Source organism: Tasmannia lanceolata, unplaced genomic scaffold, assembly GCF_043159265.1.
Source record: "Tasmannia lanceolata isolate RefF3 unplaced genomic scaffold, GAP_Taslan_0.1 ptg000023l, whole genome shotgun sequence".
NCBI classification, from domain to species: domain Eukaryota; kingdom Viridiplantae; phylum Streptophyta; class Magnoliopsida; order Canellales; family Winteraceae; genus Tasmannia; species Tasmannia lanceolata.
Genome location: NW_027518700.1, coordinates 25,188,352 through 25,202,268, shown reverse-complemented (window position 1 = coordinate 25,202,268; position 13,917 = coordinate 25,188,352). Strand labels below are relative to the sequence as shown.

The following is a 13,917-nucleotide window of genomic DNA, read 5'->3' as shown; positions in this document are numbered from 1 at the left end:
ACGATCTTACGAGATTCCTTTTTGTCTTCTGGTAGTGTTCCGTTCCTCAATTACTCGACAATGTCGTCTATCCATGAGGGTTCTTGGTTGATATGTAAAACCGTTTCCTCCTTGATATCGACACTTGCCTTCTTTAATACTTCTATGTGCACTACTCCCAGGTTTGTGTACCCTGACGAGGCCAATCGCGAGAGGGCGTCGGCCTTTGCATTCTCTGATCGAGGTACTTTGACAACTTCGAATCTTTTGAACATCTGGGCGAGGGTTTTTATCTTCATCAGGTATTTCGACATCCTGGATTCCCTGGCCTCATATTCTCCGAGGAATTGGTTGGTGACTAGCTGAGAACCACTGTGAGCTCGCAGGTCATCTGCTCCAACTTCGAGTGATAACTTCATCCCCGCAATGAGGGCTTCGTATTCGGCCTCGTTGTTGGAGGCTTTAAAACAGAAGCAAAGCGCGTATTCAATTGAGAGTCCGTCTGGGCCGGTCAGTATTAGTCCAGCCCCAGACCCTTGTTTATTCGAGGAGCCGTCAACGAAGAGGCTCCATTCGGGATCGCCGAATTGCTCTGCGGAGTTCATTTCTCTTTTGAGATCATCGTCACCTGCTGCGTTCGGCCTCTAGGAGATTATTGTTTCCCTTGCTGTGGCTGGTTCGTTAAGTACTGGCTCTTCCCCTTTGGTGGGTTCGCCTGGTATGCTACATTCAGCCAGGAAATCCGGCAATACTTGAGCCTTAATGGCGGGGCGTGGTTTGTAGCGGATATCGAATTCGCTGAGCTCTACAGACCACTTCACCAACCTCCTAGAGCTGTCTGGCTTGTGTAGTATCTGTCTTAATGGCTGATCTGTCAAGGCATCAATAGTGTGTGACTGGAAGTATGGCCTCAGCTTGCGAGCTGCCAGTATCAGCGCATAGGCTATTTTGTCAACTCGTTGATACCTGAGCTCCGCGTCATGGAGTATCCGACTGACATAGTACACCGTCTTCTGCTGTCCATCGTGCTCTCGTGCCAAGACAGTGGCTAAAGTGTTTGCTGTGACGGCCAGATAGAGAATGAGCTACTCTCCAGGTTCTTGTTTACTAAGCAAAGGTGGTGAGGTGAGATACGCTTTCAGCTGGTCAAAAGCGGTCTGGCACTCTAGGGTCCATGGAGAATTTTTAACTCCCTTCAAAGCTTTGAAGAAGGGGAGACACTTCTCCGCATATTTCGAAATAAACCTTCCCAAGGTGGTGATCCGCCCAGTGAGCCTTTGGATTTCTCTGACCGTGTGCGCCTCTCCTTTGTCCCCTCTCCTTTGTGCTAAGCTGGCAAATGTGTGGCTTGCAACACATGTCAATACTGCAATTGTGTAATACTTAGTGGACCCCAACAGTGTGGATGCTGCAAATTGCAATCGTGTAATACTCAGTGGACCCCACGTCCAAGATTTCTTCCCCCTGGAACAACACTCCAAAAATACTACTCCACAGAGCATGAAGTCTCAGACAACATCAACAAAAACCATTGCCACCTGGACGACATAACGATAAGGCAAAGATAAGGTCACAAACCTCATAACCGTTAAATGTACACCACATTCATTCCAACGGCCCCAGATCAACACCTTAGATACCCCTCAAAAACCCATCTATATAGCCATTGTCCTCTCCTCTACCACACCAGAACCAAAACCCATCTCTCCAACCCTCCCTGCGCACGTTAACCAGAACCCATGTCCACCACCACAGTAGCTGCCACCTCCAGCTTCCTCGGAACCGAGCTCAAGAATACGCCCTTAAATGGCGGGAAATTCCAGGCGCGGTTCGGGTTCGGCAAAAAGCCCGCCAAGAAGAGTCCGGCAAAGCCCACTTCGACCCGGCCCTTGTGGTTCCCGGGCGCAGAGGCTCCGGAATATCTAGACGGGAGTTTAGTGGGCGACTACTGTTTCGACCCATTCGGGCTGGGGAAACCTGTAACACCCAGCCCCAATGCTTGAACTCGTTTTAACTTCTTGAAATGGGTGTCATTACCAAAAATCAAGCTCAGGATTTATTTGCTTAGAAATGAGTGTCGTTACCAAATCGAATATAAGAATAATTACTTGGAAGTGGGTGTCTTTTTCAATTTGAAGCATAATGTTTAGGCAAGAGACATTGAAAATGGTAAAGGGTGCTATTATCATCAATGGAGTAAAGTCCATTTAAACCTTCTTTTTAAAAGGCTGCTCATTTTGGAAAGCACCATAAGATTGACCGAAAATAACATCTCCACTAAAGTTAAAATTGGCTTTGAATAGAATCTCTCTTTAGTAGGTAGGATTTTTTTGGAAGCTCTATCATTTCAAGATTCAAGCTTCGTAGGTTTCCTCCTATAGTTTTTCAACTAGTAGAAAATAAGGTAGCTTCTATTTATTCAAAAAGAAATATTCCTTGTTAGAAATATTGCTTGCATAACAAAAAAAAAAATTTTAATTGACAGTAAAGTGGTATCAGAGCTTAGGCTTTAGATCCTTAAGAAGTTTGAAAGTTTGAAATTAAGATGTTAGCGCCATTCAAGTTTTTCATAGGTCTCTTAGAACTCGGCTTGTGATATTGTCGATTTTGGAATATGACTTAGAAAGTAGTGGAATGTTAGTCATTACTTGCCTGGTGTGAGAGCTTAACTTATTGTGTTCTATAGGAATCTAATTTAGACCCTTGAGAAATTTTTGGAGAACTTAATAATGACTTTGAGAATTGTTAAGGTACTACTTATGATTTTACGAACTCTCGGAGCTTAGGCTTATGATCCTGTAGGCTATGAAAATACAATGGATGACTTTTAGGAAATGAGAGAATAAAATATGATTTTGAGACGAGTCTTTGAATGGTTGAATTTTGGGAAACTAGAGAATAAAATACGATATTTAGATGAGTCTTTCAATCTACATAGGAATTATTTAACATTTATTGATTAATTGAAGACAGATTAATTGTGTGAAAATCTCGAGTAGTCGGAATAGAAGATAAACAGTTATCGGCAAATCTTACGGTATTGAAGATGTAAAAAAAAAAAAAAAAAAGGCATGTGAGCCTCATCGTTTTGGACAGTTCCTATGGGGGACATTTTGGGTTATCGTATCTATAGAAAGGAGCTGCTTCATAGGCTTATGGGGGGTCCTTGCTTCCATAGTTAGATGGGATTCCATTCTTATTAGAGGAAGAAAAGAAAGGTATTTTGTTTGTGAAAAGAGGTATGGATTTGAAGGAGCAGCAAGTAGTCTATCTAAAGAAGAATACTTGGAGGTGAAGAGACAATTCAAGAATCTCCTCTCATACATCTAGTAGCCAACGAGGTCATTGATATATGTAAGTTCTATATTCCAAACTCTCTTACTGCCATTTTAATTTGACACCAATTAAGACTCCTATGAGAAATATCTATGTAGAATTTTCATCATCCAAGCAGCCCATTTGCAACTAAACTTTAGCTACCTGATGTCCTTGTTTCAACACTCCCATGGTTTGAAAAACCCACCCATATAAGATACAAAACAAAGTGTGATGACCCTTCGTACACTCTTTCCTGATATGCTTAAAACATTGCAATCACAACACCCATCTGAAATTAACAACACAATTAGAGTGACGACTGCACATCATGCCCATAGGATGGTTCTAACCCTTCAGGGAAGAGGGCCCATAGTGCCAGGTCTTTTGGTTGCTACCTTGCAATTGTCTACACATTTTTGTTCTGACACAATCAAGCCAAATAGCCTTGTATCTCTTTGGTGAACCCTTGTAATGCTCGGATCACTAGTGTACTGTACCTTGAGTAACTCCTGGAAGGGGGCTAGCATATGGCCAGCCCAACCTCTAAGGCAAACCATATTAGAACCTATGCTGTGTAGTTGTCTGGTAGGATTAGTAGCAATCTAAACAATGGTAGTTTGTTTCAATATTAAAATGGAATAGCAAGCACTTAAATTGCTCAACCTCAACCACATGAACATTACTGGTTGGTATTTGTCAACAACAGGAGTGCAACTACTAAAACAGAGATGAATTGAGTGTTGACTTTTGAGTTCCAAAATTTAGGGCACCCACTCTCTAAATTTAAAAAGGATGGTATTAAAACCCTCCTACAGCACTATCAAAATGTTGCCGTGACATCTTTCTCCACATCAAAGCGTCTACTTAAAACTTTATCAAATATAGTAAACTGAACTTCGCAACCGCAACCTTGCAGGCGAAACCTGTACCTCTGGGCACTAACAGGTTGGTCATTTTCATAGGATCTTGATCTTGGGATTTGCGCAAGAGGTAGGTGATCCTACCCTATGTCAGTGTATTACGTTTATTTGCATATATTTAGATCTGTTGCAAACTTTTATTACAGTTCATTTTATGGAACTTGTTTTGAAAAGGTTTCTCACTGATATCTTTTAGCATGTCATATTAAATGGTTGATTGTCATTATCCATGAAATGTTTTTAGTCTTAACATGCTTCCTTATTTATACAAAAAAGAGTTTTGTGACTAACATGTTTTTGGAAACTCAAATTCATGAAACACTATTGAAAAGCATTCTATATATGATATGGTTTCAATGGTTTGGAACGGGGGAGCCCCCAATGGTTTGAAACGTCTTCAAAATTTATGGCACGGTATTGAAAACATTAAATTGCTTTTCTCTATATTTGTATACAGTCTTGGTATGGAATGGATTCCGCCAGTAAGGTTGATCTCTGGTGGGGATCTAGTGCCCAACCTGCCAGTGGGTGAGTACACTGGACGTGATCACGTTGACCGGTCAAATTTTATCTGCCCGTAAGGTTGATCTCGGGCGGCCAGTAGGGAGTCCTCTGGCTATTGATAATATTAAATTGCGCGCTTTAGGACCTGTGAGTCCTGCGAACGAGTGTTCGCCTTGGGTATGCTACTTGCCAATAAGGTTGGAAATTGGCCACAGAGAAGACTGTTAAGTATTTGATTTCCAAGTGGAAAGATGCAAAATCAAGTGTTTGAAAATATATATTCTTGTCATTGATTTCCAAGTGGAAAACTGCATAACCGAGTGGTTGGAACTGTTTTTGTAAAAACATGTATCTTTCTTATATAGCTTATGTAGAAATGATCTTCTTAATTCTTATCAATTTCTGCATTGGCTAAATTTTATGGCATGTTACTTCTTTTCCGCACCAGCTTTGTTTTCGTTTTCCTATTAGCTGGCTTGGATTTGAAAAACCGGCTGGGCTGTTAGCTCATTATGTGGTTTAACAATTTTCAGACACAGAGGAGCGGCAGTAGACTTGCTGAGATCAGGCACTTGGATTGGAGCTTAGGAAATTTCTTGCTTTCTTTCATTATTCGAGCTAGAGACTTTTATTACGTTATTAAGGTGATTGTCGTCTAATAAGAATTGTTTGGATTTAGACTTATGGACCTAATCCATATTTGTATTTCATTTGAGCTCTAATTGAGACTAAAATTTCCGCATTTACTAGTTACTCTGAATGTTGAGAATAGTTGATTGTAAAGGAGCCTTGTATGCTTGTGAGGGCGACCCTATGGGTATGCGGCGGCTGTCACGTGCACCTTACCTCGAATTCTGGGTTCGGGGCGTGACAAAACCCGTTGAGTACTTGCAATACGATCTAGATTCATTGGACCGGAACCCGGCCGGGGAGATTATTGGAACCCAGTTCGAGAGCTCAGACGTGAAATCAACACCTTTCCAACCCTACAGTGAAGTGTTCGGGTTAAAGCGCTTTAGGGAGTGTGAGCTCATACACGGAAGGTGGGCCATGCTCGCCACCCTCGGCGCTCTCGCGGTTGAGTCCCTCACTGGAGTCACGTGGCAAGATGCAGGAAAGGTGTGAATTCTCTCTCCCTGGAGGCCCTGTTTCAAGAGTGTTGTTTGGATGGCTAGAAAAACAATTCTGTTGTAAAAAAATTGCTATATTTTTATACTTTCTACAATTTAGAGAGGGAAATGATATCATTATAGTTAATTTAGAGGGATATTATCATATAGATTGAAGGCCCATCTATGTAAAATTTAGGGGTGCAACTCCGGTTGGGTTGAGGCCAACCCGACCCGACCAACCCTTTTTCCAACCAGAATCTGATTTCCCAACCTGACAAGGGTCAACCCGACTCGACCCACGGAACGCTTGTCCCAGCTCGAACCCGATGCCCTGACCTGAGTTCAACCCGACCCAACCCGAGATTTTAAGCCTAAAAAAAAAAAATCGATTAAAAATGTCGGGTTTCACTCAGGTCAGGTTGGCCAAACCCTCAACCCAGGTTCGGAAAACTCAAACCTAACCCGACCCAACTTTTTTTCAGATTGAATCCGACCGTTGCTGCCCTAGTAAAAATTGAATACGGTTGGTTGAAGTTATCCGGCCTCTTTTTTGTGAAACAAGTAGGAAATTTTAGAACTAGTTTCCTTTTCTAACCTTTTCTATTGAATTCCTGCAATCCAAACAGGGAAAGGAAAAATATTTCTAAAATATTCTACTTATTAAACAGTAAAAATGACAAATTGAACCAATCCTATTTATTTTTTATTTAGAGGGGCCTTCAATTGGTGATGATACCCCTCCAAATTAACATGTTTATATTGTTTTCGTCAAAATTTTCTCAAGAAAAAGTGTATCGTTAAAAAAGTTTTTCTTGATATCCAAACGAGCCTAAGGCCCTGTTGTATTCCAGGAATTTTTTGGAAAATTGGAAAGGAAAAATATTTCTATAACTTCCAACCTTTTTTTTTACACGTGAAGAAAAATAACTTCAACCATCCTTATTCAATTTATGATGATATCCCTCTTAAGTTAACCCAAATTTTATTATTTCCCTGCAAATTATGGAAAGAAAAAAATTCCCAGAGAAAAGATTTCCTGTCAAAAATGATTTTTTTTCTTTCAATCCAAATAGATTAGAGGAATTTTCTCTGGAAAAGTTTGAACAGGAAACTACTATAATTTCTGACTTTTTTTACTCACCAAGAAGGTAACTTGAAGTCTTGAACCAACCCTAACTAATCTTTTACTTAAAGGTACCTTCAACTTATCGTAATATCTCTGTAAACCATAATCATATTAATATAATAATATCCCTGTAAATCTTCTAAAGAAATATTTTTCCCAGGAAGATATTTTCCATCATAAATATTTTTCTTACTATCCAAGCAGGGCTTAAACTTGTGCATCTTTTCTTGCATTTCTAGGGGTAACTTAGTCTAAATTGGAGTTTGCATTTTTCAGGTGGAGCTGGTTGATGGATCTTCCTACCTTGGGCTTCCTCTTCCCTTCTCCATTACTGCATTGATATGGATTGAAGTGCTAGTAATTGGATATATAGAATTCCAGAGGAACGTGGAGTTGGACCCTGAGAAGAGGTTGTACCCAGGAGGGAAGTTCTTTGATCCGTTGGGCCTATCATCGGATCCAGAGAAGAAGGCCACACTTCAATTGACCGAGATCAAGCATGCCCGCTTGGCCATGGTGGGCTTCTTGGGCTTTGCCGTACAAGCGGCAGTTACCGGAAAAGGCCCACTCAACAACTGGGCCACCCATTTGAGTGACCCACTTCACACCACCATCATTGACAACTTATCCTCTTGAGCAATAATCTCTTCTTCCATCTATAATTCATGTACTCTTTTATTGATGTGATTTTGGTCGACTTATCTAAATTGCAATCCATATTACCTACCATCTTGTAAATCTAAGAACATATGACATCACTGATCCTTTGCCCTTTTTTTTTTGAGTTAATGTTGTTGATCTGTAAAGCTGAAAAACCTTTTGTGTATATCCACCCCCTTTGTTTGTCCTTTCATGAAAATGAAGTCATTTTCAAGAAAATAACAAATGGGGTAGAAATGTTGAGAATAAAGGGTGGTGTCATTGAGATTTTTCCCATCTGTATGTGAAGCTATATTATGTGTATGTGATACTATATGTGACTTCAATTATAATTATTTAGGTCTACTTAGCAAAAAAGAAACTAAGCTAATTATTTAAGTTGTATTTTGGGAGATGATAAGTGGAGCCCCTTTGTTTACTTGGAAAATTCACTTTGATGACCAAAGGCATAAGAAGTTAGGCAATCATAAAAGCATTATAAGAAGGGTTAAATTGGGACAAATTTGTAATGCTGGTTGATGGTAGTTACTAGCAAGGTTTCAAATTTCGGTTTCAGAATGCATTCCGCTCCCCACCGAAATTGAAATTTCGTGCGAAATTTCAAAATTTTAGCCGAAATCCAACGAAATAACAAATATACTATTTTATTCCGGCAGAAAGTTTATTAATTTCGGCTGAAATTTCAGGAAAAAAGTAAATAATGAATAAATCCCGTATTTTTTTGGTGATTTTCCTTAAATTTTGGACTGAAATTTCCGGAAAACGAAATTTCGATCGAAATAAAGTATGGTTTCGGATATTAACGATTTCGATTTCGGCATTGACCGGAGATTTAAACCTTGGTTACCAGATCCACAAAGAATTGTGGTTCGCTGAGGCCCTATTTTGGGATTTCCAGTAAGTTGTGCATCACTGATAAGGTCATGATTGGGCCTCCGACCCATATTTCCGTCGTGGTGACTCTAAACAATAGATGCTCCATCCCATTCTCACCGGACCTGAGACGTCCCTCTCATTCTCTGGAAGGTGCATCCATCTTCGCAAAGTTTGTGTATATCTTCCACCAGACCAAAAAGAAAAAGTGCTCTCCAGTAGGAGCCTAGAGAACACGCGCATGCCATAGTGCCAGAAAGAAACAGGGTGGTTCAGAATTTATATAGGAACCATAGCACACCTCAAATTTTATTGATGAATAAGAGAAGTACAAGAGAGGGATATACCACCTTACCTCAAATCCAAAATAAAACAAAATTTACTTAAAACAAATATGAGAGATGACCAAAGAGTCACATCTTAAGGTACCCCTAGTCTTGCTATAAAGGTCCTTCTACTGCCAGTATATATGATTCTCTTTTCTTTTGCGGGCAAAATTAGACAAATAGTCAGTAACCTGATTAGCTTCTCTAAATTGATGCTAATGCCAATAATATTCAATGGACCATGGGGATCCTTCTTGTCAATGACCACATCGATCAAGATCTTAATGTCTGCTTCAAGCCAGATGTCGAATAGACCAAATTCTTTACAGTACCCCAATCCATCTAACATACTTCTAGTCTATGCCTGCAAGTTAGTGTCATAAAAATTAGAAAAAACAAATAAAATATCACCTTTATGGTCTCTTATGATTCTTCCTCTACTTGATAGACCAGGATTACGTACCTTTAGAGGCATCATCCTTATTCAATTTGAACTCATTCTTCGTAGGCTAAATACGCTTCACATGGCCCTCAGAATTTTCACCGGGTTTGACGTCATATCAATAGCCCCAACTCCCAAGTGCCCAAACTTGGGTCAACAAGCAATCTAAAGAAGCTTAAAGAGCTTTTACCCGTACCATAACTAACTCGATGATAATCTATATAGGTTTGGTCTTACCATCCATGCAGCAAAGGCTGTAATGTGAACTTTATAAAGGATAATTCACTCCTTTCTGTATAACTCTCACTAATTAATATATTAAATATATTAAATCACGCCCAATGGGAATAGAAAAGGCTCCAATGTATTTCTAAAATCCTTTTAAACATTTCCTATGTTTCTTCTCCATCGGATCAAATCCGTAATTGGTTATAGATAAAATGCAGGACCCTCATTCGTAAGAATGTACTCAGTCATTCGAGTTATGAGTGGGATTGTTGCAGGGATCAGACGGTCGATCCTGCATAACTCAATGGTGGACTCCACTGTGATCTCGCTCCGTAGTTATAACTACAATCGCATTGAGTCGGTATCCTCCATCAAGACGTAACCTTGAAGATGATCGTCAAATCATCTTACCCCTAACCACATCTAGTATGTGCAAGTCCCTTCTCCGATCTACATCTGCTGAATTAAGTCCTACGGGGGGTGGACACCTCTTAGCCCTTAGGCCCACTCACGGTATACCATTCCGGTCAAGCGGTGTAAGCCTTACAAATGAATTTGCAAAACTATTTAAACTTCTTAATGATTCAAAACCTTTTTGATAAATCTTTTATCAAATCCACATGGCTAAGTATTTTAATAGGCTTACCCCTCTGGCTGAAATTGTAGATGTCTTTCCCTAAAGTTTAGGATGGAGAATTCCGTGTTGGGTATCCCTATTGATCTCGAGGGTTTGTCTTTAGATCCGGTACTATCCGAATGTGGCTCTAAACAAGAACCACTATAAGATAGACTAAAACCCTAGAATGGGGTCACAGATCAGTATAACCCCTCAAGTTAAAGGACATATAAAGGGTCATGTCTTGTAGAACAACCTTATAATCTCATGTCCGCAGCTTGTTCCAATATGATCATGCTCAGTGTGCGATCCAATCGTCGCACCCACTCTTCTTGCTTAGGGTCCATTACCCAGATGACCGAGATAAATCATCTCATGGCACGTGCATGTAGACGAATATAGTGTTGGTTGTATACATGAAGAGATGTCCAATCTTAACCCCAACCAGGAACTTTTAAGGTTTGCAAAGAACCAAAATGTCATATCTCCTTGCTCCCTTGGATCTGTGAATCCTTGAGCATGGCATTCCTACTTTGCTACCTAAGGACGAATGTGTCATAAAGTAAGCACATCACACACATTCTTTTGATTAATACCCATAATATGTCATGAAATAAAACTTTATTGAAACTTTAATTGAAAGGAAATACAAAATGCACTGACTGTTAGGGTACTAACTCTAACAATCCAGCCACGTAAAGCACCTAGGTCGACTAGTTGAACTCGGCTTCTGCTTCTTGCCCCTAGTATGCTCATCTAGAATGGTACACTCTGAATGTCGAATTCATTCCCCTAATTCCATGGACCAGTTGACTAAACTCTCTGAAGTGGCTGGCTTCTATAAGACCTAACTTCGTGGTTGATCGGTAAGGATGTTTATGGCATGAGTCTGAAAGTACAACCTTAGCTTACAGGCTGCAATCATAAGGGCCTGACTGAAAGTACAGCCTTAGCTTATGGGAAGCAATCACAAGGGCGTAAGCTAACTTCATGATCCTTTGATTCCTCATGTCGGTATTGTGCAACTACTCACATAGTAATCGGCTTCTGCTTCTTTCCATCTTTTCGGACCTATGGACACTTTATTTTGCCACACACAGCTGATGGAGCGTGCAGCAGCCAACCCAACGTTCAATCCCCTTGTCGGTAGGAGTAATACCTTCTATACGTTTGCGGAATGATACATAATTTCAGGAAAAAAAATGCCATTCTCAAACCTAGATTTTGAAGACCTGATCAATGAAGCAATCACACTTATTTTCCAAGGACCAAAACACCTTTTAAAGCAAAAACACTCGAGCCCCATGTTACTTTTAACTGGATCGAATATGGATTTAAGGTGCAAAGGAGGGCCTTTGAATCAGTAAATAACAAAATTCACCCCTGTTAGATATTCTAGGAAGCCTTGTTACTAGTTATCAATGGTGATTAAAAGAAATTCATAAAGGTATAAATAAAAAACTATACTGATTGCATGAGAGAACAGCCACAGAGGCTCACTTTTCAATAGATTTTGTCTTATTCATTTAATTCGTCTGAGGTGGATCTTCTCCTTCAAAAGTGAGCTGTGAAATGGCTTTCTGCGAAATTTCCTACCAATCACATGTATAATCAACGCAAAAGATGTAAGTGTGACTCCAACTCGATAAAGTCCTGTGACGGGTCAGCTACTGTGTAACTGAACTTACATCCTGTGTACAATGGAAATAAAAAAAACTTAGGCCATGTTTGGATTGCAAGAATAACATTTCTAACAAAAAATATCTTGGATAATATTTGTCTTCTCGCAATTTAGAGTGAAATGATATGATTATAGTTAATTAAGTGGGATATCATCATAAATTGAAGGTCACTCTTAAAGTAAAATATTGAATAGGGTTGGTTGGAGTTATCATTTGTCGTTTGTAAATAAAGTAGGAACTTTTAGAAATATTTTTCCTTTACTAACTTATCTAGAAAGAGAATTCTTGCAATCCAAAAAGTGCACTAGAGAAACTTCAATGTTGGGGGGTAAAGTCGGGCGACCGATAGCCTGAGGCCATGTGGGGCATCTGTAGACACCCCATTTTGTCAAGGTCACGACTTGGAGTGGTCACCCCATTTTGTCTACAGATGCCAACTACTCCGCCTCATTCGGTCAAGAATAGTGAGACTTTCGTCGAGAGGAAAACACCAAGAACTACATCCAAAGGCCTCCTTGCGGCCCCGGCCCCACCATCCCTCTGCCGAGAGGAGAGCGCCTAACCGACACCCTACGACTTGCAACCGAGTGCACCATGTGGCTCAACTTGGAGCCGTTGTAAGTCGAGAGCCTGAGGCCCTCGGCCGAGTGGAAGCCTTCAACAATCATATGGACTATCCCTCCAGCTCACTGTAAAAGAGGACATTATAACGTCACTTCACCCACCTGCCACCTATCCATCACCGCAGGTTTGGCTTCATCCTTCATACCGCCGGATCGGCTTCATTTAGGGCCGTACAAAGTCCCATCTCCTGCCGATGACCGAAAGGTCACATTAGCACAATGCATCTCATATTACATCATATCAACGACATGTCATCTCTAGCCAGTAGCCCTATGCCAACGCCCGCAGCCGCGCCCTTTTCTGTTATCATTCCGGCATCACGTCGATATCACATGACTGCCCACGGAACCTCCGACTATAAAAGGGAACCCTCTATTTCAAGATAAACATATCCAAACATGATAGCCAATCCCAGAAACAGCTCACCCAAGGATTTCTATCCCCGTAGTGAACAGACCCAAAATATTGAACCGACTTAAAGTAAAATCTCAACCTGAAATCTCAAAATCAACCCAATTCACATCAAACACCTAGAGATATGCATTGTTGTGCATGCCTAAAATGGTAAAGAGAATAAAGTACCATGTAATGAAGTATAAGAAAGTACAATGACCAGTCTTCCCTCTAAAGACCCCAACTCTATGGCAATACTACATAGAGTTACAAGGTATAATGGTCACATGCCAATTTGACATCCCATGCATAAGATACAGTTACTTTGTCGTGCAGTTCAATGATGTTGCCTACCAAATATCAATCTCTAAGTTAATGAACTGCAAATCATAACATAGTTCCAATTTTATGTCGTTTCAACCATTTCAGTTGAATTTCAAGAATTTCGGTGGAATTTTAGGAATTTCGATCAAATTTCAGAAATTTCAGTCAAAATTACAAAGAAATAATGATGTGAAAGGATATGTAAAGTTCGTTTCAGTGGGAATGGAAATGGAATCATTTCGAACGTTTTAGGGAAATTTCCCTAAAACCTGATTTATGTACACAAATACCACAGCAACGGAAAATAGAACAGAACTCAGCAATTCTTTGCTATAAATGCTTATATTCAAGCCATGTTTGGCAACCGAGAAATCTTTTTATGGAATATTAGTTTACAGAGTGGTGAGAAAGAGCGAGGGAGAGTGGGAAAGGGAAAATTTTTGAGAAGGAGGGAGGAGATGGCCAGAAATGGTTGATAATAAGGGGGAAAAAATCTATTTTGAGTATAGATTTTTCTTCTCCCTGGTTTCAGCCACCTCTCACTCATATGCCCTCTCAATTCTCTCCCTCTCCCATCCTCCTCGCCCCTTTTCCACCACTAGAGGAATGATAAAATTTTCATGGCTGCCAAACATGGCCTCAGTGTAATTCAAATGTAGCGGCACAGATGTAGGAAATCTAGACAGATACCACTGCAACAGAAAATAGACTAACTCAGCAATTCTCTGCTATAAATGCTAACAATTCAAATGCAATGGCACAGATTTAGAAATTTTATACACACCACAGC

The 13,917-nt window shown here is 40.2% G+C and overlaps 1 protein-coding gene across 1 annotated transcript; it reads left to right on the top strand.

The window, feature by feature from the left end:
• Positions 1-1,585: 1,585 nt before the first annotated feature.
• LOC143856497 (chlorophyll a-b binding protein CP29.2, chloroplastic-like) lies at positions 1,586-7,595 on the top strand. The gene is made up of 3 exons (XM_077366737.1): positions 1,586-1,958; positions 5,607-5,840; positions 7,236-7,595. The coding sequence occupies exons 1-3, from the start codon at positions 1,719-1,721 to the stop codon at positions 7,593-7,595; spliced, it is 834 nt and encodes a 277-aa protein (XP_077222852.1). The 5' UTR covers positions 1,586-1,718.
• The last annotated feature ends 6,322 nt before the right edge of the window (positions 7,596-13,917 follow it).

Bases quoted from the DNA above. Each gene is read 5' to 3' on its own strand.
- LOC143856497 (XM_077366737.1), top strand. From the start codon at position 1,719: ATGTCCACCACCACAGTAGCTGCCACCTCCAGCTTCCTCGGAACCGAG. The intron at 1,959-5,606 runs GTAACACCCAGC...AAACCCGTTGAG, and splicing joins CATTCGGGCTGGGGAAACCT to TACTTGCAATACGATCTAGA. The intron at 5,841-7,235 runs GTGTGAATTCTC...TGCATTTTTCAG, and splicing joins CGTGGCAAGATGCAGGAAAG to GTGGAGCTGGTTGATGGATC.